At 43.7% G+C, this 27463-nt stretch overlaps 1 protein-coding gene across 3 annotated transcripts in view; it reads left to right on the top strand.

Moving 5' to 3' along the window:
* The window catches only part of CFAP70 (cilia and flagella associated protein 70), a gene marked incomplete at its 5' end in the record, with an annotated part of 52706 nt that overhangs the window by 15119 nt on the left and 10124 nt on the right, over positions 1-27463 (top strand). The window contains 12 exons of one of the 3 annotated variants that reach the window (XM_080926647.1): positions 1836-1935; positions 5043-5177; positions 7578-7745; positions 7887-7967; positions 8657-8748; positions 12172-12236; positions 12514-12704; positions 15038-15169; positions 19387-19512; positions 22805-22938; positions 23039-23154; positions 23370-23576. In XM_080926647.1, the coding sequence (XP_080782773.1) occupies positions 1836-1935; positions 5043-5177; positions 7578-7745; positions 7887-7967; positions 8657-8748; positions 12172-12236; positions 12514-12704; positions 15038-15169; positions 19387-19512; positions 22805-22938; positions 23039-23154; positions 23370-23576 (1547 nt within the window). The remainder of the gene's footprint in view (positions 1-1835; positions 1936-5042; positions 5178-7577; positions 7746-7886; positions 7968-8656; positions 8749-12171; positions 12237-12513; positions 12705-15037; positions 15170-19386; positions 19513-22804; positions 22939-23038; positions 23155-23369; positions 23577-27463) is intronic. The other 2 variants (XM_080926648.1, XM_080926649.1) reach the window with 2 other exon arrangements.

Consider the following 27463-nt stretch of genomic DNA (forward strand, 5'->3'; position numbering starts at 1 on the left):
ACTGGTGAGCATTTCAAACCATTTTTTTCCCACCCCTCTTTGAAGCATGAGGTTTCTCTCCTACAGGGCTCCTACATTTAGAACAGGTAACCCTTATATCTGGGTTCCCTGGAATTTTTGAACTCTTAGTCTCAAAAAATTTGTCAGTTACAATTGAGGTTTTTTTTTGTTTTTTTTTTTTTGTTTTTTTGTTTTTTTTTTTTCTTGTACTAGCCTTGGCTATCAATAATGTGGATCTCAGTTCTGATCCTCTGTGTTTTCCAAATTTCAGGCCACAATTTTCCCTTTACCTCAACTCTCTGATGGGAAAAACAAAAAGCCCAATTTCCAGTGTGAGCAGCTTTTTTTCTTGCTGTAAGCACAGCAGAGATACTTTACAGCTGTGTCTGAGCTGGATATCTACTCAGCTACAGTACAAACAGAGACGTTTACCAACTTCCTCGTCTCTGTAGGATAATTCACAGACATGGGGTTTATAGTTTAAAGAATGCAAACATCTTTCCATCACATACTAGCGCTGCGATAAAACACCTGACCAGAGCATCTTCTGGGGAGAAGGTGGTTTTGTCTCATACTCTGAAGGCATGATCCTTCACTGTATGAAGTTAGGAGCTGAGACAGCTGGTCGAGTACGTCTGGTGGCATCAGGGCGACGAGGCAGGTGAAGGCTTTCGCTCCTGTCCTTACTCAGCGAGAGAGACCTCAGTTCTCCAAATGCCAAATCCAGTCAGTGTGAGTCCTTGTGCATTTGAACCTACCTAGAAGCAGCCTAGGAACCATATCCAGGGTCGGTAAATGTAAGTCCTGCCAACTTGATGGGATGAACTATTACAGTTTTCAGTGTGGTTGTTTATTTAGACAGGGTCTCCCTATGTAGATGAGGCTAGGCTGACCTGAAATTCAGTTCTCCGGCTCCTGTCTAGCAGTGCTGAGATTGAAGACATGTCCCACCACCCCAGACCCCACCAGCGTTTGTTTGGTTTTGAGACGGGGTCTTGCTATGTTTCCCAGACTGGCCTGGAACTGGCCGTGCAGCCCTCGGGCTGGTGATCCTCTTGTATTAGCCTCCGGTTGAGCTTATGTTGCCATATGGCACTAAAAGCTGTGTTATTTGAGATTGTTAGCGGTCTACAAATTATTTTCGTAATTCTATAAACCTAGGAAGGCTTAAAAAAAAAAAAAAAAAAAAAAAAACCACCCGGGCTGGAGAGGTGCTTCTGCTGTTGTGACTGACTGTCTGGATTTCCAGGGGATACTGGCTCAGTTCTGCCACCCACATCAGACAGCTCACGACTGCCACCAGCAGAGCGCCACCAGCAGCCACCGCACTGACATGCACACACGCACGGTTCAAAATAATAAAAATGATTTTTTAATCAGCAATATAGCCAGGGATGGTGGTGGACATTTCTAATCCAGGTTCTCGGGAGCTTGAAACAGAAGGGTTTTCTAAATTTGAGACCAAACTGAGCTCTATTAGTGAGACTGTCTCTCAAACAAACATAAAGCCATCTGCCTAATAAGACGGACATTCACTGTCTCTCTGTCCTTATCTCTGTCTCTCTCTCTCATGAACACACACACTCATATACACACATACTCACACACATACACACACACATACACCCCACATGTATTCCATTACCTTCTACGTAATAAATTTTATTTTTAGTACTTTGAACTGAACCCAGGACTAGGCAAGCACTCACTTGACCAACTGAGCCGTAGCCCCAGCTCATTTTACCCATAGTTGCCTAAAAAAGACCGTTTCCTTTTAAGCTGCGCCATTTGCATTTGCAGATCATCGTGCTGAGGGGCTGGTTTTTAATTTGCAGCTTCCAGAAGCGGATTGCGGATTGCCGACTCTGGCCCGTAGAGATCACTAGAGTGCCTTCGATCATTGTACCGAAAGCCAAACCAGGCAAACTTGAGAAGGTAAACATGGGGATCCCTAAAATAAAACGGGTGTGGTGGCGTCTGCCCATGCTTCCCAGCCCTGGGAGACTGAGACAAGGATCATTTTCGAGCCGGGGTTGGGGAGCAGCCTAGGCAACAGAGAGAGCCTTCCTCTCAAGCTTTTACAATTAGGAGTGACCTACTAAATCTGTTCTGTGTCTGATCCAACTTTGGGTGGCTGTTTCCCCTAATGCAACCAATCTGTGGTTCTCTGCCCAGGGCTTTCTTAGTGTGAGCACTGACAGCTCCTTTCTCAGGAAACCGAGGATGATTGGCCACTGAAGTTCCCTGTTGTTCAGTATTTTCAGATCCTTACTTCCCCTGACCCTGTCTTACAGTCTTACTATAGGTGTCATAGGAAATAATCATTTTTATCTAGGTCAAAATGAGTGATACAGCTCAATCTAGTTAGACTGACGGACAAAAGATGTTAGACTGCTTGTTAATGGGATTCACAGATAAACCACGATTCTGGAAAGATGATTTTGTGAGCCTGGCACATGTTCTGTATTGTTTTTCCTAAGTCTCATCCTTACTCCTTGTGTATAAATTCCGTGAGCTAGGGGCCATTCAATAGTCTGCTTTTATAGTCTGCACAAACCTAGCATGACTCACAACTCTTAGCAGGCCCTTAGCAAGCATCTAAGCTATTTGATTTGGTTTTGAAAAGGCTCTTTTGTGCAACAGAAATGTTACCACCATAACAAACAAAAGGCAGCCTTATTCACTACTGGTCCAGGTGGAAACTTGTCCCTCCCTTGTCCCTCCGTCCACTATGGAAGTCAGCATGGAGGTCCCTTAAAAACTGAAAATAGATCTAGCCTGTGTCCTAGCTGTACCACTTCTGAGTATCCGCCCAAATGACTCCAAGTCGGCACATCACAGATACTGATCATCAGAGTTTATTACGTTTAGTACTGTACGGTTCACAGTAGCAAAGCTATGGAACCAGCCCAGGCATTCAACCGCAGAGGAACGGCTTTAAAGATGTGGAGCTTCCCTTTCGGCACAGCGATCATTTTAAATGCCAGTCTGCTGAATGGCCTCTATCCTCACGGAATCTATACACAGGGAGTAATAACGAGACATATACAGGAAAAAATGATACAGGACATGTTCCAGGCTCACGAAACCCTGTCTTTCCAGAGTTGAGGTATCTATCACATTAACAAACAGTCTAACACATTCTGTAGGAAAGTCTAAATTAACTAGATTGAACTATATCACTCATTTTGACCTAGATAAAAATGACTATTTCTTATGGTACCTATGGTAAGACTATAAATATGTAATGGATTTTTTTTCAGCCATAAAGAATAAAGTAATGTCATTTGCAGGACAATAAATGCAGTCATATGACATGCCCATTATTGTCAGCCTCAGAAAGAGAGATACACATTTCTGTCATTTGGAGTTCCTGGATTTAACGCAGAGACTTACAGTTATATATGTACATGTGCCATGAATTTAGAGGCAACACCAATTAGGGAATGAGAAGACGTAAGGTGAAGAAGGGGAGGGCTGTGTGGAGGAGCACGCTCAGTGCACACATCCGTGACTGAACATGTCCTTACATACCACGGCACTGCATACAGTGAACGTATACAATGAAAATGGTTTGTGTTTGTTATATTCATTTATTTTCATTTTATGTGCATTAGTGTTTTTCCTGCATGTACGTCTGTGTTAGGGTATCAGATCCCCAAGGACTGGATCGAAGACAGTTGTGAACAGTCATATGGGTGCTGGGAATTGAACCCAAGTCCCCAGGAAGAGCAGACAGTGCTCTTAACCACTGAGCCATCTCTCCTGTTGCTTGTTGTTGTTGTGTTGATTTGCTTTGCTTTTGAGATAGACTCTCTCTACATAACCCTGGCTGTCCTGGAATTCGATATGTAGAAGCAGGCTGGCCTCAAACTCACAGAGATCCTCGTGCTTCTGCCTCTTGAGTGCTGGGATTCAAGGTCTATAATACCATGCCTACCCCTGAAAATCTTTTTAAATGTTGGTTATGTGTTTGATATACATGTATATGTGAGTGTCTGTATGTGTATGTGTGTGTGCACATGTGCATGTGAGTGCATGTGCCCATGTGTGCACTGGTATGTTAAGGCCAGAGGTTGACACTGTATGTTTTCCTTGATGGCCCCCATCTTGTGTGTTATAGACAAGTCTCTCACCTTGAACTCAGAGCTCCCCACTTGGCTAGTCTATCTAAAAAAAAAAGTTATATCAGCACATAACTATTTTCCTCATTTATTATAACATATATTGCTTAGATATCAAAGCCATGAAATGCTATGGTGGAAACAAAGGATTTTTTTTTTTTATCTCACATCTAACTGCTAAAACAGTAGGCAAATTTAAAGAAATTACTTTTAAGGTTGGAATTCACATTTTCTCTAAAATTTGATTTTCCCTTAGCATATCTTATGGCAAATGATGTTACAATATGTTCGGTAGCAGGCACGTTATCTTTGGAGTGAGAGTTTGGATGGAATCAGGTATGACAAATCCAAGGCAGGCTTGTTTGTGGGCCTCAGTTTGTGGCCGATACTGCTGATTCATTTGGAACCTGGACACACACAGAGACCCTTTCTCAGCAAAGCTCGCCCTATCAGCTGAGATAGGGCCAGCACATGCTGGCCAGAAGCCACGCTAAAACTCTGGAAGGTCCTGCTCATGTCCCAGAACTCTCTGAAATACAGTTTGAGCCAGACCATCTGATTACCTTAAGATCTGTTTTTTGTTTTGTTTGTTTGTTTGTTTTTCAAATTTGTACTTTTCTCCTAAGAAGCGATGTGCTGAAATGGACTTTTTGGCTGGATATTTATAATGTCAGTATATGTTGCCTTGGCTGCAGCCTTTAGCTCATTAACTCTGTTAACTATGCGTTACCTCGGTGGTTGTTAAGCCCACTCTGGAAATGACGCCAGGTCCCAGAGTGTCTGTCACTGAGCAAAGATACACAGCTACTTGCTTAGCGGAGCTGGTTCCTAGAACAAATCTTCGATCCCCGAGTCTGAACTCCACACTGTACGCTCCTCCGCTCTGCAGCCGTAACAACTCTGCTCACATTCCTGTAGATCGATGACGAAAACCAGCTCTCTTTTCATGGTGTGGCTTACGTCAACATGGTCCCACTCCTGTATCCCGGCGTGAAGAGGATACGAGGGGCTTTTCATGTGTACCCCTACCTGGATGGGACAGTCTTTGAAAAGGTAAGACATTGCATAAGATGTATCATCTTAATTTATCGTCCACGAATGTATTTGGCCACGTCTTTGGCACTCAGGTCTTTGTGGTGACATCTAGAACCCATTAGTAAATGGCATTTGCCACTGTGTACTGGAAAGAGAGGCTTCTGTCATTGAGGCTGAGAGAAACATTCGTCTTTGGGTTATAAACATACATGTTCAGACGTCATTTCAGGGCTATGTCAATGTAGGTCCTTTATGACCTCCCCAGGCACTGGTTCCTAACTGTGTTTGTAATACAGACAGGGTTTCCTGTATGTAGTTCAGGCTGTTCTTGAACTTACAACTTTTCTGCCTCTGCCTCTCAAGTGCTTGGGATTATAAGACATGCCCATTTTTTGGTTTGTTTTTGGTTTGTTTTGTTTTTTGGAGGCAGAGTCTCACTGTGCCACCCTGGCTGTCCCAGAACTTGATGTATAGATGAAACTGGCCTCAAACTCACTGAGATCCATCTGCCTCTGCCTCCAAACTTCTGGGATTAAATCCAAACAGCAAAACAAACCAAGCCCCACCCCACTGTAACTAAATAAAAGCACACAAACAACCGTGGAGGCCACTGAATGTCACCCAACTGGTCCTGAACCTGAGACCTGAGCTGGAGTGGTTGGTGTTTGACAATTAAATAGTTAACCTTCACTATAGTGGCCAGGTTTTCACTAACTCATCTATTCATGCATGCATTAAAAATAAAATAAAATATAGTAAGATAAAACAAAAGCTGTCACACTGAAGTTGGGAGGAAAATCAGAGACTCATTCGATCACACGCTTAGGAATCCTGTAAAGACACTAAAGTGGAAGTCTTTATGTATGTGTATGTGATGTATATGTAGTATATGTACATGTATATGATGTATGTGTATGTGTAATGTATAGGTATCATAATGTATATGTATAATGTATATGTAATGTGCATATACATGTAAATGTATGTGTGTACATGTAAATGTATATGTTTACATGTAAATGTATATGTGTATGCATGCACTAAGGACCTGGTGCAGACCCATGCAGGCCCTGTACATGCGGCCTCAGTGTCTGTGAGTTCATATGAGCTTTGCTTATGTTGCTTTGGAGGGCCCTGTTTTCTTGGTGTCCCCCATCTTCTCTGGCTCTTACACACACTCTTCCTGCCTCCTCTTCTGCCCTGAGCCCTGAGGACAGGGATTTGGTGGAGACATCTCATTTAGGGCTGAGCATTCCCAGGTCTCACTCTCTGTGGCGTGTCTGACTAGTCTCTGCATTTGTCACACCTCCTGCAGGAGGAAGCTTCTCTGATGATGGCCGGTCTAGGAACTGACCCCATGAGGATCGCAGAATGTCGTTATAGTCATTTATCACTGTGTATTTAGGGTTTTTTGTTTGTTTCTGTTTTTAGATCAGTATAATTTGTTTTTACCCTAGGCCCTGGGCTATCCAGTCTTTAGTTCTTGGTCACCCAAGCAGTGTCAGGTATAGGTTTTATCTCAGGGAGTGGGTCTTATGTCCAATCAGTGATTGGTTGGTTACTTCCACACGCTTTGTGCCAGCATTGCCCTAGTATATCTTACAGACATTACACCACTGTAGATCAAAGGGGTTTAAGTTATTTTAATGAAAGTTCCTATAAGTTTGATGTGTATGTATGTATGTATGTATGTATGTATGTATGTATGTATGTATGTATGTATTTTTGGTTATTTTCTAGATAGGGTTTTTCTGTGTAACCTTGGCTGGCCTGGAAGTCGCTCTGTAGACCAGACTGGCCTGGAACTCAGAGATTTGCCGGCCTCTGCCTTCCAAGTGCTGAGAATAAAGGTGTGTGCCACCACAGCCTGACTGATTTCTATTTTAAAAGAAGAGTCTGCTACTCACTTGGTATGCAAACAGATGGTGGATCTTCCTTAACTTTATTATTGACAAATAACTTTGTGATGACTACCTAGTGCATTTTTATTGTTAAATTTTACAGGGATTGCTTTCCCCTAGAGAACATGACAAAAATCGACTGTGGTTTGAACTGTACATACCAAGGTTTTACCGTGAACTTTAAACGTGCCTCATTCTTCCAGTTATATTTGATAGTAGTAACTAGACAAATATTGTTTCTCTTATATAAATTAGTTATTTTACTTGAGGTAATTATGTGCCAAAGAGGAAATCTTTTTGATGACTACAGTTACGACAGCAAAACCAAGTGCAGGTGGCCTCCTCCTACCACGTTACAAAACAGGAAGCAACTCATTTCCAGTGGCGACTTTATGTGCTCCATAGGGGAGGGGTCCAACGGGGGTCTTGAGGTCTCTGCTGTGGCTGCTGAAATTATCTGGAGCAGCTGCCCCTCGGGTGGAGGCCCATCGCCAGTGACTTGTTTGCTTCTTTTCAGACCAAGTGCTTGTTCAGCTTGTTCAGGGACACGGGGCACCATTTGGTCCACAATAACAAAGCAGGAGGACTCAACTCTCCACTGTCCAAACCTCTCTCCAAGAATCCGAAAGAAGAGAAATCAGGGAAAGACAAGGACATAGAAGGACGGCCTCGGCCCGGAGAGTTGGTAGGCTCGACACCGTATATACAGACCTTTGCACTCATTTCCTGTCTGGGGAATTGTATTGATGCATTTTTACCTTTCAGTGTCCCTACTACTATGAAAGCCATGAAACAATCCACATTTTGATGTTTCTTTTTGTTTCAGCAAGCGCCTAGTATAAAATCGCAGAGCTCAGACACCCCTTTGGAAAGTGAAGCCCCCCTAAGCCACAATCTTGAAGGACAGGTAACTGTATTCAACATTTCAGAAACTAAACTCGACTCTACCAGACTTTGACTGAGTAACACAGCTTTCATGTAAAATGCTAGAGATGGGACACAGGTCACACCAAATGTTTGCTCAGTAGCCTATGAGACCACAAAGTGAGTTCTCACCGGATTGTGGTTAATCTCCTTTTCTAGACTTAAACAGGTTTAGTTTAGTTTAGTTTAGTTTTTCCAGACAGGGTTTCTCTGTGCAGAGAAAAGAGGAAAGATCGATGTGCATTTAAAACAGTCCAAGAGACGTATGAATGAGTTCACCAGGCAAGTTGGTACACGTTGAGGAGGCAGGAGGATCTTTGTGAGTTCAAGGCCCTGGTCCACACAGAGAGTGCCTGGCCAACCAGGGCTACATAGTGAAACCTTGTCTCAAAAAAGAAAATAAGTAAATTTAAAATTATGCTCACTGGGAGCCTCCAGAGTAGAAATTTCCAAGAACAGTTTAGAAAACGCTTCCTTCCATGAGCTAACCACTATTGCTACATTCCTTTCAAATTATTATCCTTGAAACATATTTGAACCACAGAGATCACACCGCATATGCAGTTTTATATGCTTGTTTTTACTGCGTATATTGTAGGTAGTACCTGAGGTTAAGAAAAATGTTTCATCGCTGCCTTTTTATGAGGTTAACAAACAGCAATGTCTCTGCAGCAATATATAGAAGCGGGGACATACATCGTCCTGGAGATCCAGCTGGACAAAGCCCTGGTTCCAAAGCGGATGCCGGAGGAACTGGCCAGAAGGTGCGGGGCACTTACTCTCCTGTTCGGTACAGCTAAGAAATGGAGAAGAGGCCACTCAGTTTGTCCCCAAAATGTAATTTTCCCTATCCTAAGCAACAGTGTTTTTGTCTTTGTTACAGAGTTTATTCCATTATTGTTTCTTCATTGCAAATGCCATTACATTTTTTTTAGTTGACATGAGCAAGAAAGTATAAAAGCTGGAGAGATTGCTCAGTGGTTAGAGCACCGACTGCTCTTCCAGAGGTCCTGAGTTCAAATCCCAGCAACCACATGGTGGCTCACAACCATCTGTAATGGGATCTGATGCCTTCTTCTGGTGTGTCTGACAATGGCTACAGTGCACTCATATACATAAAATAAGTCTTTAAAAAAGAAAAAAGAAAATATTAAACACCCAAATTCCTACTGTCTTGTGACAGTTTTCCACACCTTGCTGTCTGTAAGGCCATAGATGACATGCTCATGCACATGTATCACATATACACATATGGAATTCTTGAAAACTATTGTCTCTGTGCCATCCCTGTGTTTATGAGTTACTGTTGTAGCAGCAATCTAAATTTGTTGGGATATAATGTTCCAAAGTGTTCTTGTATCCTTTTTTAAAAAAAAAAATCTCTATATTTATTTTTTTTCTTAGTAGGTCTTGCTAAAGGTTTGTCCCATTTTCCCCCCATTTTTAATTTTGTTTGCTTATTTGTTTGGGTTTTCAAGACAAGGTTTCTTTGTGTATCCCTGGCTGTCCTGAAACTCACTCTGTAGACCAATCTGGCCTCAAACTCAGAGACCCACCTGCTCCTGCCTCCTGAGTCCTGGATTAAGGTGTGCGCCACCACTGCCCAGTGATTTTATTTTATAAATATTTTGTCTGTGTGCAAGTGCAGTGTGTGTGTGTGTGTGTGTGTGTGTGTGTGTGTGTGTGTGTGTGTGTACACTCTCATGTTGCATGTGTGGTCAGATTGCAACCCTGTAGAGTTGACATCCTTGTTCCCCCTTTACATAGGCCCCAGGGATGGAACTCAGGTTTCAAGTTTGCACTACAAATGCCTTTATCCCCAGAGTCCTCTCCATGGACTACCTCATTTTTTTTTTAAGACTTTTTTTTTTCTCAACATGGAACTTAACATTTTAATTAAACTGCTGGGCCCAAATAACCCCCTATGCTCTACCTCTCCATGGCCACCCCTACTCCAGGAGGTGAATCATACCCCAATACCTGACTTTTTTTTATGGTGGTGCTTCTACATAAGAGATGGGATTTAAATTCAGGTCTTCTGGCGCACATTGAGTCGTATCCCCAGCCCATTAATACAGCATTATAATATGGTTATATTAGAATGAAAGTCAACCCATAAGATCCTTCTGTTCTGAAACTACCAGTGAAAGCTCATCACACCCTGAGTAAAGGTCCTCACGGAGACCTACAGTGGCCTGCGCATCTGCATCTACTTGGCCTTCCGTCCTGCAGACCACCCAAAGTAGTGTCTTTGCTTTTCCTCATGTGTAAGACTCTTCTTTGTTATTCTTGTTTATTTTACTTTCAAAACAGAATCTTACTATGTAGACCAGGCTGGCCTTGAACTCACAGAGATCCACCTGCCTGTGCCTTCTGAGTGCTACGATTAAAGGCATTTGCCAAACACTAAGCTCACATTTGAAGCAAGCTTTATACTAGCTGCTGCTTTGCCTGAAATAACCCTATCCTGTATGTCATGTGGCTTTCCCTTTCTCTTCCCTTGGGCCTTTACCCAGATACCCTCAGTGAAGTCTTCCCTGGTGAAGTCTGCTCTCCTGGGCCCTCCAGCCTGAGCCCCAACATGCTCTGCCTCCCCATCCCATTTCCATTGGTACAGCTACTACCGTATTTATCTTAATAGCTTTATGTTACCACCATATTTATCTTTTTTTAAAAGATATATTTATTTTATGTATGTAAGTACACTGTCACTGTCTTCAGACATACCCGAAGAGGGCATCAGATCTTATTATAGATGGTTGTGAGTCACCATGTGGTTGCTGGGAATTGAACTCAGGATCTCTGGAAGAGCAGTCAGTGCTCTTAACCACTGAGCCCTATCTCTCCAGCCCCCTACCATATTTATCTTAATAGCTCTCTTTCCCTACCAGAAAGTAAACCCCATGAAGGCAAAAGTCTTGTGTCATTTAGCTCCGTCCTTGGGCCTAGAAAAGCTCCTAATAGACAGTAGGAACTTGCCATATATTTTGAATGTATTGATAATATTATTTCTGGAGAGGAAGGTAGAAGACTGCCTACAAAGTCAGATACTTGAAAGGAGATACTGAGCTAACACTTCCCAAATCTTTAAAATGTTTATTAGTGTCTTTTAAGGTTAATATTGAATTTGCTAATCATTAGCAGTCCTATACAATGGTTTAGGTCCTATCAAAGGAAAGTCAAACTCATACAGCTGAGGATATCGAGGCAGTACAGTATTTTTGGGCAGGGATCTGAACCGCTAAGGGATCAGAGCTATCTGACTTACCCCCTGCAGAGAGGAGAGGATGGTTCTTTCTTCTGTCTTGTTTGTTTTTTGAGACCAGGGCCAGAGAAGCCCAGACTGGCCTCAAACTTGGTATATAGATGAAGCTAGCCTTAAACTCCTGGTTCTCCCGCTTCCTTCTTCCAAGCGCAGCCTTAAACTCCTGGTTCTCCCACTTCCTTCTTCCAAGCGCAGGTTCAGCAAGTGCACAGCCCCATGCCTGATCCGCCTCAGAGGTTCAGATACGTTTCCCTAGAAAGAGAAGTAAGGGTTCTGGCACGTATTGTATTATAGTGAAAAGCTACAGAGAGACAGGGCTGAAGAGATGGCTTGAATGACTAAGAACATTTGGCTGCTCTTTCAGAGGACCTGAGTTTAGTTCCCCGCACCCACATGCTGTCTAACAACTGCTCTTAACTGCAGCTCTGAGGGATTCGGTGCCCTCTTCTGCCCCCTTCTCTACTCATAAGCATGTAGTGCACATTTATCAATGGAGACAAAACACTCATACACATAGAAATAAAACAAGAAAATATGTATTTGTTTGTTACTGATTTAGGAGATACTTTCTCTGTGTAGCCTTGACTGTCCTGGAACTCTCTCTGTAGATCAGGCTGGCCTGGAACTCAGAGATCACAGCCTGATTCTGCCTCCTGAGTGTTCCATCTTGGTCCAGAGACCATTTACCAATACTTTAAAAAAAAAGTGTGAGGATAAAGCCAGGCTCAAATAAGTACAATCTTATATACTGTCCTAGGGTTCAGATCTAGGGCTTTATGTGAGAAAACTCGAATCCTCAAATGTAGTTGGGAGACAGACCTCAGATCTCCTTCACACAGACTCTGGGGAGCTATGAAAGAACACAGTCCTACAGATAATAAAGCCTTTTGTTTTTGTTTTTGTTGCTTTTTTCCTGATACAGAGTCAAGGAAATGATACCCCAGAGGCCACCGCTCACCCGCCGGACAGGGGGAGCTCAGAAGGCAAGTGTTAGCGCCAGGGCAAAACTGTAGGTAACAATGCTTTTGAAGGTAGCACAAGGTCTTCAGCGTAGCTTCCTGAGGTACGGCAGTGTGTGTGTGTGTGTGTGTGTGTGTGTGTGTGTGTGTGTGTGTGTGTGTGCAAGTGCATCCATTTGTGATCAGTGAATCCTGTACAGTATGTAACCTGGTTTAGTAGAAAAGGACAGTTTAGGGCCAACCTGGTTGGGAACTTCTAATCCGTGATCTGCTCACTTCTGGACCTTGGTTGTTTTCCCAGGCAGTGAATGACTACCACACGCAGATCAAGAGCATCTCTAGAGCCATTCTGAATGAATACCACCGCATGTTTGGGAAGCCAGGGCCTAAAGTGGGGAGCGAAATAGACAACGAGACCATGGAGGAGCAGAAGTGCCAGCTCAACTATGAGCTCAATTGCTCTGGAAAGTACTTTGCTTTCAAAGAACAGCTCAAGGTGCAGTGTGCATTTCTTTCAGTGTTCTATCAGCCAGCGGCCTCCCCTCCCCCACCCCCACATGCTCAATAGATTCTGCTCTCATTCTGCTCCGCTAGGTGCTCTGGGGCAGAATGTCAGAAACCACCCACTTCTGCAGGGTGCTGTGGGTTTATCCCAAACGAGCACCTGTAAGACCCAATCCTCACCTGAGGCTGGGCTGGACTTGAGAGCAAACTTCACACCCTCCACTAGCAGAAATTATGTTCTTGACGCTATAACTGAGTCTCCGTGTATCTCACTTAAGCCTCTTTGTCTGCAGAATCAGAGTTGAGAACTGGTACTGCGCACCTCTAATCCCAGCTCTCGGCAGGTGAAGGATCAAGAGTTCAAGGCCAGCCTTGGCTACATAATAAGCCTGAGGCTAGCCTGGGCTCTGGGCTATGATGAGATCTTATCCAAACAAAACCAAACAAACAAACAAAACTAGTCTTTTAAAATAGCAATGGCTAGTATTTATGTTCGGAACTTTTTTTTAGTTTTGGGGTCATTTTTGAACAATAAGAGACAATATCAGATGGGATTATTATGATTATTAATATGATGAAGATGTTTAGTATATAACCTGACTTAGTAAGGGGAAAAAGAAACAGCGGCTGTCAGGCCACACCCACCATGCTGAGTTTATGTCATTCTCCCTTTATCTATGGTGTATGTGTTCGAAGGTCCCCAGTAGATGTTCAGAACTGTGCATAAGGAGCTAGAGATAGCTCAGCAGGTAAGAACACTGGCTGTTCTTCCAGACGACTAGGTTTAGTTCCCAGCACTCTCACGGAGGCTCACAACCATCTGCAACTACAATCATGGGGAATCTGATACCTCTTCTGCCCTCTCTGGGCATCAGGCATACATGTGCACAGACATCTATGCAGGCAAGACATCTGTGCACATAAAATAGAAAGACTTAAATAGCTTTAAGCTGTGGGTAACACCGAAGCTTGTATGTTTTCCTCTGTCTATGTGCCTGTGATCTTTGTTTTTACTCACAGGAAGCACTTTGTGGCCTCTTTTTGGTGTATCCAAACTGCTGGCATTATTCATTGCTGGTGCTTTGGTGCCTTTATTGTGTTTGGTAGGACCATTGAACATGCATGCTGTGGTACCTTGGCTGCCAATCTGATAACAACATGCCCACTGAGTGCTTAGTGCTTGGTGTCCTATACAGTATGAAATGCTAAGCAGAGGGCACTTCAGATCCAAGGAGCTGGATACGGTGTGATGTCAGACTTCTACATCTACTCAGAACACTGATCAACTTAAAGCTTGTGAATTGTTTGTTTCTGGAATTTTCCACTTGTTTTCAAACTGTAGTTGACCATGGTTAGCCGACTGCATCTACAGTAAGACTACTTACTGTATTTGTACAACCTTGGCTGTCTTGAATTACGGTTCTCTCCTGGCTTTGCTCTCCTGGTACTGGCTTTACAGGCATGTGCCACTGATGTCTTACGTCATTTCAAACTTCTCCTTCTGTTTTCTTTGTTCAGCCTCTCGGTCACCATCTGAAGTATGATGGCAACACTGGAACTATGTATTCACTTAACAAATAAGGAAACTGGGGTACCCAAATAGGATATATGATGCTGGCTGGTGGCGATGCATGCTTTTAATCCCAGCACTTGGAAGGGCAGACGCAAGAGGATCTCTGTGAGTTTAAGGCCAGCCTGGTCTAGAGAGGGAATTTCAGGACAGCCAGAGCTACAGAGAGAGAACTTGTTCCAACCCCCTGCACCCCACCCCCACAAAAAAAACCCAACAAAACAAAACTAAAACAAACATACGAGCAAAGAATCCACGAAGAGGAACCATGACAGTGTTTAACTTTCTCCACGACACCGCATGGCTGCTGGGAAAGACACAAGTCGCAAACCTACTCTTAAAGTTATTTCAGCTCCACGGCCCTCTTCACATGGTACAGGCACTGCCTTTCCCCTGTTAGTGATGTTGCAAAATCTCAAAAAGAATTTCTTACAGCCCAGGCTCAAGGTATATGTCTTTAAAACTAGTGCTTGGGGGTCAGAGGCAGGAGGTGTGTGTTGAAAAGTATCGTGGGCTACGACGGAGTGTGTTCCGGGCCAGCCTGGGCTACATGGTGAGTCTCTCTTTAAATACGTAAATCCATTCAGAACATGTTGACTGGGGCACTGTTAGTGCACCGATAGCCTCACAGTTAACAGGGAAGTTACTGACCATCACTTGAGATTCTGATGAGCCCGATGTCAGAAGCCCTAAAGACCTGGGTGTCAGTACACTGCTGAGCCTCGGTGTAGGAAGGGAATGTGTATGTCTTGCAGCATGCTGTGGTGAAGATTGTGAGAGAGAAATACTTGAAGACAACAGCATTCGAAAGCCAGGAAGAGCTACAGACATTTATCAGTGAGCTTTATGTGTTCTTGGTCGATCAAATGCATGTGGCCCTGAACCAGGTAGGTGTTTACAACTGAGAGCCCACCGGCTCAGGGCTTCTTTCTGAACACTCCTTCCTTCTCTGCTCATTTTCCTCCTTTCTTCAACCTATACGGATAGAGCAGCCTGCTCTGTCCGGGGTACTGACTCCATTTGGAGGGGAAGGGACATGCTCTTTCAGTTTCCTAGAAGAATTAGTTCTCTGGCTTTAAAAAATGCGACATGGGACTGGAGAAATGGCTCCGTGGTTAAGAGAACGGGTTGCTCTTCCAGAGGACATGAGTTTGATCCCAGCACCCACGTGGTGGCTCATAACTGTATGCACTCTCATCTGGCAGGACAAGACACGCATGTGCAAACACACACAAACATAAGTAGAATAAACGATTTTAAGGTGACAGGATTTAAAATAAAAGCTATAAAAATCGTGAGACGAAACATTATTTTCTGAATGTGCACAAGTCTCAATTTTTCTTCAGGATAATAAAAATGAGGGAAAATAGCATCTTTGGATATTTGAAAAGGCATGTTTGGGGGGCTGGAGAGATGGCTCAGTGGATAAGAGCACTGACTGCTCTCCAGAGGTCATGAGTTTAATCCTCAGCAACCACACAGTGGCTCATAACCATCTGTAATGGGATCTGACGCCCTCTTCTGGTGTATCTGAAGACAGGTACAGTGTACTTATAAAATATAAATAAATAAATATTTTTTTTTAAGAAAACAAGAAAAGACATGTTTGAACTGCTACTGTAAAGATAATGGTAGCAATTAAAATGTGTGTGTGTGTGTGTGTGTGTGTGTGTGTGTGTGTGAGAGACACAGTGTGTTTGTCAAGGTCCCTCCTTCCCCAGGACCAGATTTAAGTTGTTAGGATTGGCAGCAGATTCCTTTACCCACTGAGCTACCTTGCCAGCTCAGAGCATGCATTTTAGTGACCGCTGATCACTTTGTGCCCACGAGTCTGTTTGCACACTCAGGTCCTGCCTGTTCTTCTGCATTCCTGCAGGTAGTCAGCTGTTACTTGGTGTGACAAAAGCACCTCACGGCCTCTGTCTGTCCTCTTCTCTCTCTCCACTGCAGTCTTTCTTTCCTGACTTTGCTTACATGCTGCAGTCTTCTTGGAATAGGTAAGAGAGGTGAGCACAGTGCTATAGGGTTAGGACAGTCCTGCTTGGACATGGGCGTGGGTGGCATTTATGATTTGTTTTGAAAGCTCTTGACAATTGACAGGGGCAGGCCAGAGCTGAGCAATGCTGGGACCTTTCAGGAGGAAAGGAGCTGGGCCTTCAGCTGGGCCTTCAGCTGGGCCTTCAGCGCTGCAGACATCTCAGGGTGGATGTTTCAGAGCACTGAGTCATGAGGTACATCACATGGCTTAGGAGCTCAAGAATGTGACATACACTTCCGTGTAGGCCGCAGAGTTCAGGGGCAGAGGCTGGCGTTGTCTAGGGTTGGAGAACCAGAACTGGAAACTGGAGATCTATTCCTGATGAGAGCTTTGGGGAGGGGGGTGAGGAGAGGCCTTGGATACTTCACAAAGAAAAATTCCAGGGTCAGAGGAAAAGCCAAGCAGCTGTGGAGAGCGATGGATGCTCTTCCAGAGGACCTGGGTTCAATTCCTAGCACCTACATGGTGGTTAACAACCATTCATAATTCCAGTTCCAGGGGAATCTGACACCCTTTTCTTGTATCCATGGGTACCAGGCACACATGTGGTTCACAGATATTAGCAGGAAAATACCATAAATATAAGTTTTTTTTTTAATTTAAAGTTTCCCCCATTTTCTCCATTAACAGGAGTTAATTTACTCAGGAATATAGTTTGATTAGATTAATATTTTTACAGAAAAGCTCTCTCAGCAGTTACAGAAGCTGGATTTGAGGTGACCTCAGTGACTCTTGTCTAGTTACTACGTACTCAGGGAAGAAGAGTGAAGGATTCTTCTTTAATATATTTATTTTCATTTTATATGTGCAGGTAAGACGCCTGCGCATGTTTTCTATGTGCTTGCATTGCCACAGAGGCCAGAAGAAGGTGTCGGGTCCCTTGAAACTACAGTAGTTGTGAACTACAGTCATGCTGGTGCTGGGAACTGAACTCGGGTCCTTTGCTAGGCCAGTCAGTGCTCTTAACCTCAGAGCCATCTCTGCAGCCCTGAGTCAAGGGTTGCTAAGGAACAGGGGGTGAATAGATGTGAGGATGCGGGGGTGGGGCGGATGCTGGGTTTACTTTGAACATCAGCACTGGTGGGTCTGAAGAGGGAGCAGCCTGAGCTACAGATGAGGTTTGAGGAGCCAGAGACACAGCTGCCTGAAAAAATTGTGAGGAAAGGCCAGGGGCTCTGGCAGGAGATGCCTAGGAAGTATCAGTGAAGAGATGGGTGAGCTGGAGAGATGACAGGGGACAGAATGAGTGAAGCTGTTCAGGAAGCAGGAGTGTGGAGTTGCCGGAGCCAAGGAGAAAGAAGTCAAAAGAAGACAGGTGTACATTGTCCAATACTTAGGAATTCAAGAAAAACAAGCCTGAGGAATGTTGTTGGATCTGACAATAAGGAGTTATTGTCTAACTTTCCATGGGAATTTTCATTTACACTGGGAAGATTCAAACTAAAATTATTTGAGGAGTAAATATATTGATAGGAAATAATATACATTCAAGAAGTTGGACAAAGGAACACAGAATCTAGAAATTACAGATTGCTCTTTAAGATTGATTTGTTTATTTTATGTATGTGAGAAGGCATTAGATCCCATTACAGATGGTTCTGAACCACCATGTGGGTGCTGGGATTTGAACTCATGACCACTGGAAGAGCAATAAGTGCTCTTAACCACTGAGCCATCTCTCCAGCCCAGGGCTGCCTGTAAACGGGTTTTAAGGTGAGCCTATAAATGGGTTTTGGTAAATGAAGTGGGCAAAGTGAAAAAGTTGAAACCAAGTGAAGGACTGGGAGTGGTGACTCCAGGACCCATGAGGCTGAGTGAGGCAGGGGAATAGCCATGAGTGGAGGCCAGCTTGGGCTTCATAGTGAGTTCCAGGCTTGCCTGGGCTACATTGTACTTTTCAGACTATCTTGGGCGAGGATGTGAGAGCCTGTCTCAAAGAAAACAAAGAAGAAAATAAAGTAAAAGGGGGGAGTTCAGACAGAAAGCCCTGTGGAGAGAACCAGGGCTTGAGATGGAAGGGCTAGCCTTAGGAAGGAGGAAAGAAACTTTGTGTGGCTCTTCATCTGAGATCGCAGTGACAGAGCACAGGTGGTTGGAGAGTTAGGGGTTAGGAGCTAGAGAGATGGCTCAGCAGTTAAGAGCACTGACTATTTTGTTTTCCAAAGAACCTGGGTTCCATTCCCAACATCCACATGGCAGCTCACAGTTGTCCCTAAACCCCCACAGACAAGTTTGCAGCAAACACCAATGATACACATAAATTTTTTAAAAAATATATAAAAAGAAAATAGTTTATAAAACAAAAAGTTGAGGGTTTAGACTGGGAATATATTTCAGTTAGAGCATTTCCCAGGTACATGCAAGGTCCTAGGCTGAGTCTCCAATACATTTGAGAAATTAGGGTTGGTTGCCTAACTTTCTTCCTTTTGACAATGTTTCACATAATCTAGGCTAGCCCTGAACTTCCTATGCAGCCAAGGATAGCCTTGAATGGATCCTTCTGCCTTCACCTCCCAAGTGCCTCTACGGTTAGCCTTTCTATTACCTCTGTGAAAAAAATCGTTATTGAAATGATGGAACCTGGCTGTGTAGTTGCAGGCGTGATATACCAGTTACTCTGAAGGCTGGGGTAGGAGTATTGAAAGGTAAAAGCTTGGGCTGGAGAGATGGCTCAGCTTCAGTGGTTAAGAGCACTGACTGCTCTTCCAGAGGTCCTGAGTTCAATTCCCAGCAACCACATGGTGGCTCACAACCATCTGTAATGGGATCTGATACCCTCTGAAGATGGTGACAGTGTACTCACATATATAAAAATAAGTATACCTTAAAAAAAAGGAAAGGTAAAGGAAGGCCTGCATGGTCTACAGAGGGTATATTCAGGACAAACTCACCCCTTCCATTATACATGAGTGTGCTCACACACACACACACACACACACACACACACACAAACACACATGATATATATTTTGTTTATGTTATGACTGCATCTCATATCCAGTTTATTCTTACAAACATCTCCACATGTAATTGTCTGTTTTGTTTGTTTACGATCTCAATGACAAGGCCATCCCTGATGATGTCCCAAGTGGTACCTCAACGATTCATACAAGCAGCGACCAGCTTCGACTCTTTGCATTTGAGGCAGAAGTCAATGAGAACTTTGAAATGGCAGCAGTGTATTATGAAGAGGTAACCAGACTTCTCAGTGATTGTTATTATTTGTGAATCTGTGTAAAATTGTGGGTTTTTTTTTTTTTTTTTCTGTTTATATAGTTTGTGTAGTTGGTTCTGGATCTGGGTTTTTTTTTTTTTTTTTGAGACACAGTTTCTCTGTATATCCATGACTGTCCTGGAACTCACTCTGTAGACCAGGCTGGCCTCAAACTAAGAGATCTGCCCACCTCTGCTTCCTGAGTTAATTAAAGGTGTGTGCCACCACCACCCAATAAATTGTAGTGTTTTTTTTTTTTAAATTAAATTTGAGAGAGACCAAAACTATGCCCATATGAATAAGATCATTTGATTTTTGTTTTTGTTATTTATTTATCTTTTTCTCTTTTGGAGACAGGGTCTTGAGTATTCCAGGCTGACCTTAAAATCATTATATAGCTAAGGATGAGCTTGAACTTCACCTCTTCCTCCCTCTCCACCTCTGCGGTGTCAGGATCACAGCAGCACCCACAGCATTCCCAGTTCCCGGAGTACTGGGACCTAGCAGGAGACCTTGAGCATGCTAGGCACGTACCCCAAAAAACAAGCTGTACCCCCAGCCCAGGCTCCGGGATTTTGAGACAAGGTGTTTCCTTGTATCTCAAACTGGCCCATGAGATCTTCCAGTGTCAGCCTCCTGAGTTCTACAATGAGAGAAACAAGCCATGTGTCCAACAGGTCACTTGACTCTTTTTTTTTTTTTAATTTGCTTTTATTTTATGTGCATAACATGTTTTTCTCTGTGTGAGCATGTGCACCATGTCTGGTTGGTGCCTGTGGAGGCCAGAGGAGGGCATCCCAGAACTGGAGCTACAAATAGCTGCAAGTCACCACATGGTGATCCAAACTCCTTCACCTTATAGATTGTGGCAGGCTCTCTCACCTGAACCCGGAGCTAACGATCTCGCTAGCCTAGCTGGTTAGCTTGCTCTGGGGCCCAGGGTCTGTAGTCCCCTGTCTCTCACACTGAGATACCTGACTTTTACTTGGGTTTAGGGATCAGAACTCTGGTCCTCATGTTTGTGTAAGTGCCGTCTCCCCAGCACCCAGGGCACTAGACATTTGATGAAGTTGTTGTAGAATAAATTCAATGGGAAAATGAATTGTTCCAACAAATAGTACTAGAACAGCTGGTAATCCACATGCAAAATGGGCCAGCCTTGACCTGACTTTAAACATTTTGCAAAACTCAATGATGAAATGGATAGCAAATCTAAACGTAAACTTTAAGAACTTTCAGGAAAAAATCATGGAAGAAAAATGACCAAGGGTTGTGTGGAGAGTTCCTTGGCAGATGACCAAAGGACAGAAGGTGACACGGGAAAAATGATGTCTGCCATCCCAGCAGCAGAAGGTAGAGGCAGGAAGAGTGCCATAAATTGGAAGCCATCTTGGGCTATATAACAAGTTCCAGGCTTGTCAGGGTTATGAAAATACAGAGTAGAATTATTTGTAGAACATATATTTTCCAAGCAATTTGTATCCAGAATTTAAGATTCAAAATGCAGCCAGGTATAGTGGCACACCCCTTTAATCCCAGTACTCAGGAGGCAGAGGCATGTGGATCTCTGAGTTGTAGGCCAGCCTAGTCTATAGCGAGTTTCAGGACGGCCAGAGCTATATAGTGAGACCCTTAAGGGAAAAGCCAAACCAAACTAAAAGACTTAATGCAACATTTTACTGTGTAGCATCTGTTTTATATTATTTTTAATGTTTAAGTGTGTTGGTTGTACCTACGAGTGTAATTGCTGGTTGTGTAGGGCTACTGGGTCCCGAGTCTGCTCCGCCACAGGGCTCAGCTGCTCCGGGAGGCAGGAGGCGCAGTCTGAGGTTCGGGAGAGCTGGAGCTGGCTCAGGGATCCCCAGGCCTGTGATGAAGCCAGGGTTGCCTGGTTCTCAGACTCTCAGACACCCAGGCGCCGCTGGACGCTGCGGAAGAGCTGAGAACGCAGCTGGGTCTGCGGGCTGGATCTGACTGGGGGGGGGGGGGGGCGTAGGGGGTGAGGTTCAGCTGGTTCGTGTGGGGGTGTCTTTGGTTTAACAGCTACAGACTTGGGCTTGGCTTAATAGACAGCTGCTCTGTAGGAGAAGGCCTTCTCTATGGCTCCCCACAGTGGATCCTGCTTTTAAGGCATTTATGGTCATGGCGAAAAATGGATGTGTAAAACCATACCCCCTTACTCAGGGTGGGCCTGAGGTTAAATACCTTCTGCAGGGAGGAATGTCTGGGAAGGAAAGCTTATTGGCTAAGCCTACCAGGCCTTTAGGTACCTCATTAAAATGGAGATCTGTCTTGAGCCTATGTGATCACAGGTCATGTCCTCTACATGTGGAGGGCTTGGGACATTGCCCTTACATGACTGATAGCCACAAATCTATAAATTTGGGGGGGTGAAGGGGGAGTCTATGGCTAGTGACAGGGGCCTGGAACCCGGGAACAGGAGAAGCTCATACTGTCCCATGAGGTCTCCGAGTTTCTAGCCTTAGCTCAACCCGGAACCACACTGCCTTTCACAGCCCCACAGGTTGTACAGTAATTCTATGTTTAACTTTTTAAGGATTTCTGTTGGGATGTTGACAGGGATTGCCCTGTGTGTAGGTGACTCTGGGCAGCATTGACATCTTAACAACACTAAATCTTCCCATCGTAACTTAAATCCAGGCTAGTTTTCCATTTATTCACGTTTTCTTTAATTTCTCCCTCTTTTTCTTTTTCTTTTTTTGGAGTGGGTTGGTTTTTGGGTTTGGGAGACTGTGTAACCCTGGCTGTCCTGGAACTCACTCTATAGACCAGCCTGGCCTCGAACTCAGAGAGACCTGCCTGCCTCTACCTCCCAAATGCTGGGATTAAAGGCATGAGTGACCATGCCTGGATAATTTCTTTAAGCCATGTTTGTAGTTTTCATTAACATGAAACATCCCTTCCCTTGGATTTATAGATAATTGTGTATATTTGCCATCTCAAGATTATGATAGCAACTATTGCCTATGGCTGACACAATAAATAGAGTCTTTAGTTTCTAAGGTATTGATTGAGTGAGTTTAGGAATAGATTTCTTGAGGATTCCATTTCTGAGTCATGTCAACAATTAGGCACTCAAAGCTAGAACAGTACTTTAGGCATCTGGGTCCTGTGTAAGCAAAAGAAAAGTGGTAATTTTGGCTTTCATAGAAAGCATGGTACCTATGGAAGATTTACTGTGTTATATGCATAAAAAGCAGGGTGCACTATTGCAATAACCCTGTCCCTCCTGATACTCTGTGCACCTAGAGGTTGGTTCGAGAGCCCCAGAACCTGGAAAACTGGCTGGATTACGGTGCTTTCTGCCTCCTCACTGAAGACAACATCAAAGCGCAGGAGTGCTTCCGGAAAGCCCTTTCTCTGAATGAGAGTCATATCCACAGGTAAAGGAGAGACGGATGAGGCGCAGCGCACAAGCTTGTCTTTGTGTCATTGCAGCGACATGGGGCCAGACTGCTAACCGTGTGAGTGGTCTCTTCTCAGCTTGCTGCTCTGTGGTGTCCTGGCTGTCTTGTTGGAGAACTATGAGCAAGCAGAAATCTTCTTTGAGGATGCTACGTGCTTGGAGCCTACCAATGTCATTGCCTGGACTTTACTCGGTATGCTGTTTCCCTGTGATGTGGGTGTGGGATGGGGAAACCCTACCTCGAGATTCTCTTTTTCCTATCCAGTGGCCGAGGATGTGTTTTTTTAAAAACTCGAGTAAAACAAACATGGCAGAGAGAGAGAGAGAGAGAGAGAGAGAGAGAGAGAGAGAGAGAGAGAGAGAATGTACCCCCCCATTCTTCATCAGCTTCTTTATTTCCCCGGGCAGGGTTGTTCTATGAGATTCAGAATAATGATATTCGAATGGAAATGGCGTTTCATGAGGCCTTCAAACAGCTCCAGGCACGAACCCTCCAAACAAAGCTGAAGAGCACTGCTACCCTCGAGAACATCGAAGAAGGGGTGAAGATAGAGTCCAGCTTCGGCCCTTGGGAATCCTCCACAGCCATCAGATCCGATGGCCTGACAGGTGGGAGTGGCCAAAGGAATAGCACCTGGGACAAAGCAGGCACCAAGTCAGTATTTGTTCAGCAAATACTGAAACTTTTAGCTATTTCAGCAGCATCAGGAGAATTACCTTGTCTGTTTATAACCCATCACCTGGGACCTGGTCTGAAGTGTCTGTTGATACTGATTTTTCATATCAGATAGAATTTACTCCCTTCATAAGTATTCCTTAAAAACAGGTACCATTCTGAATACTTTGAAATGTGTCTCTTCTCTTCCCCCCCCCACCATGTAATTTTTAAGTGAATTTATTCATCCAACCCATTTTCCCTCCCCCGCTCTCTATTCCTGTAGGTTTTAAAGATTTGGGTTTTTTAAGTTTATTTTCTAAGTACCCGAGTGTGGCTCATCAGTTTGTGTATCACATGCAGCAGGGCCTCCACGGGGTTCAGAAGCCCCGGAACTAGAGTTACAGACTGTTGGCTGCTGACAGACATGGGTGCCGGGAATTAAACCTGGGTCCTCTGCAAGAGCAGGAAGTGGTCACAGTCACTGAGCCTTCTCTCCAGCTGCTCTCTGTGGACTTCAGGAAACCAGTCACTCTGACATGGTTTTAATATGTGTCTTTGTTTGTGTATTCCTTGTACACACATGCTTTGTCATTCATAGACATACAAATGTTAAGGCTGCCAGAGAAATTTGCAGTTGAAATTTTGTAAGCTGCACACGTGTGAGGTCAGTTTAGTGAGTGTTGATAAAACACAGTGGAGGCGATGCCATGCTCACGCCCCCTGGTGATGCCTTCCCTCTGTCCCCACATCAGGATAACCACTGGCCCTCGGCCATTATAGAGAAAGTTGCATTTAAAACATTTAAAGTTACATCTACTGTTTGCTCCATTTATGTCAGGAGGCACTGGCACTCGTGTGGTGGTCAGAGGACACCTTGGAAAGTCAGGGTTCTATCCTAGCACCATGTGGGGTTCCCAGGATGAAACTCAAGCCTTTAGGCTTGTGCCAGGCACCTTTACCTGTTGAGCCATATAAACAGCCCAAATGTGTTGCTTTTTAAGTTTTAGAATTCTAGAAGTAGTATATATAGAATGTTTTGGGGGTTATGTGGTTTGTGCTTTTTGGTCTGATTTTTTTTTTAAGCCAAACATAATTATCTTGAGATTTATCCCCGGCCTACTGACTGTACCAGCTACCTATCTTTGCTGCTTGCCACACAGTACCCCAGTATAGACAGAGCACCCCATGCTCACCTCTGTTCACCTGTGGCTTCCTGTTTGGTTGTTTTCATGCTGAGACTATTGAGCTAAAGCTACCGAGGACATTACATCCATATTTTTGTGTAGACACAGTCATTTCTCTCCCCAAACACCTGGGCATTCACCAACCGAGACTATGGATTATTCAATGATATGGTTTTTATTTTCTAAATATTTGGAGGTTTCCCCATAGATCCTTGCTTTTTATTTATAACATCATCTCATTGTGGCTGGAAATTAAACTTTCTCTAAGGGGAATCCTTCAAAACTATTGGAACTTGTTTTATGGGTCAGCAGATAGTCGGTCTTGATAAATATCCTTGATGAATACAATTGTCTGCAGATGTCAGTGGGGTGCTGTGGCCAGTGAACTTTGTTCTATATCCATTGTAGCTCCTTATCTTTGAAGTTTAGGAATATTTTTAAAGACAGGTGTCTTAGTTAGGGTTTTCATTGCTGTGAAGAGACACCACAATCACAGCAACTCTTATAAAGGAAAACGTTTACCAGGGGCTGGCTTACAGTTCAGAGGTTTGGTCAATTATTATCATGACAGGAAGCATGGCAGCAAGCAGACATGGTACTGGAGAAGGAGCTGAGAGTTCTACATCTGCTGCACTGAGCCTGGCTTGAGCATCTGAGACCTCAGCACCCCCCCCCCTTCCCCATGACACACTTCGTCCAACAAGGCCACACCTCCTAAGAGTGCCCTTGGGCTTACAGGCTTATGGGGGTCATTTTTATTCAAACCACCACAACAGGGTTTCACTTAGTAACACAGGCTAGTCTTGAACTTACCATGTATGTCAAACTAGCTTTGAATTTGCTACCATTCGACCTCGGTCTCCCAAGTGCTGGGATTACAGGCATGAGTCATCGTGCCTGGCTGCTGTTCAGTTATATAATCTTTTTCTCCTTTGTGTAATATTTTCCTCAATTAACTCTATATTTATCTCACATTTGGATCTGTAGAGAATTGATCTTAAAATATTTTGCTAAGTGAGCACTGCCCCTTATTTTTTTGTCTGGACAGGGATATAGTTTTCTCAGCTCCCAACCCCATTTTTCCCCTGTGAGGTGAGGTGCACATTACTAAACTCTGATGTCATTCTGTCCTGCTTGTTAGAGAGAAACACATAGACATGAAGGCATTGTGTCCATAACCGGCATGTGTTTCTCTCATGTAACTGTCTCGCTTAACTATGCATGGACCTTTATTCTTTGTGTGGATTTTATAGTGAACTTATTTAGTGAATCTTTAAAATGTAGTTATCATTTTTTATTTGGACCGTATTAAAATTACAGATTAGCTGAGGGATAATTAACATTTTCGTGGCAGCCCATTCTGTCCTATATGGTCATGACACCCTCCACTTAGCAAGTTTTCTTCTTATTCTTTTAGTAAACACTTTAACATTTTTATCTAATGAGCCCCTGTTTAGTAAACAAAATTTCTAGTCATTTCTAGGTTCCAGATAATTTTTATTGAACTTGTATGTGGAAACATCCCCCCCTTCACTCTAATAAATTAATGATTTTTGTTGTTTCTTAAAATTTTGACTATTTAAGAGCTGGGAGAAGTACCCCACACTTTTAATCAAAGCACTCAGGAGGCAGCAGCGGCAGATGGATCTCTGAGGTCAGAAGGCCAGCCTGGTCTACAGAGCAAATCCCAGCGCAGCCAGAGCTACACAAAGAAACCCTGTTTTGCAAAAACAAACAACGAACCAACCAACCAAACAAACATGCATCTATGACTAACATCACCACCAATCAATATGTTTTATCTTTTTTCCTCCCAAAGCTCATCTCGCAATGTGTTTTTAAAATGTTTTGTCTTATTTCTGATTATGTGTATGCCTGTGTCTTGGGTGTGTGCACATGACTTCCTGGCCTCGTGGATCTGCCTGACTGACATTCTAGGCAACCAGGAGGGAGCCATCTGATGTGGGCACTGGAGACCGAGCTCAGGTCCACTTTGAGCTTATGTTCTAAGCCCCAGAGCCACTTCACCCCCACATTGTCTTTCTATTCCCCCCAATATTGTCATAATTTCCCCCTTTTCTCTCTAAATTGTCATCTTTTGTTATGTTGCAATTTCTGGTGTAAACCTTCAGCTTTCATCTCTTAAGTGTCTGAAGTAACTAGGTGTTTTGTTTCTTTTTTTTCCTTCTTCTAAGAAATCACCAAGAGAGGTTGGAGAGATGGCTCAGTGCTTAAGAGCACTGGCTGCTCTTTCAGAGGACCCAGGTTCAAATCTCAGCATTCACATGTCAGCTCACAGCTGTCACACTTTCCAAGATCTGATTCACAGACATATACATGCAGACAAAAAAAACAAACAAACAAAAAAAAACCAAAAAACAAAAAAACAATGCATGGGGCTGGAGAGATGGCTCAGTGATTAAGAGCACTGGCTGCTCTTCCAGAGGTCTTGAGTTCAAATCCCAGCAACCACATGGTGGCTCTCAACCATCTGTAATGAGATCTGATGCCCTCTTCTGGTGTGTCTGAAGACAGCTACAGCGTATTTATATATAATAAACAAATAAATCTTTAAAAAAAAAACCCAATGCACATAAAGGAAAAATAAATAAAAATTAAAAAAAAAAGAAATCACCAAGAGGGTTTTTGTTGTTGTTATT

The sequence above is a fragment of the Micromys minutus genome (assembly GCF_963924665.1).
Source record: "Micromys minutus genome assembly, chromosome: 12".
In the NCBI taxonomy this organism is placed as follows: domain Eukaryota; kingdom Metazoa; phylum Chordata; class Mammalia; order Rodentia; family Muridae; genus Micromys; species Micromys minutus.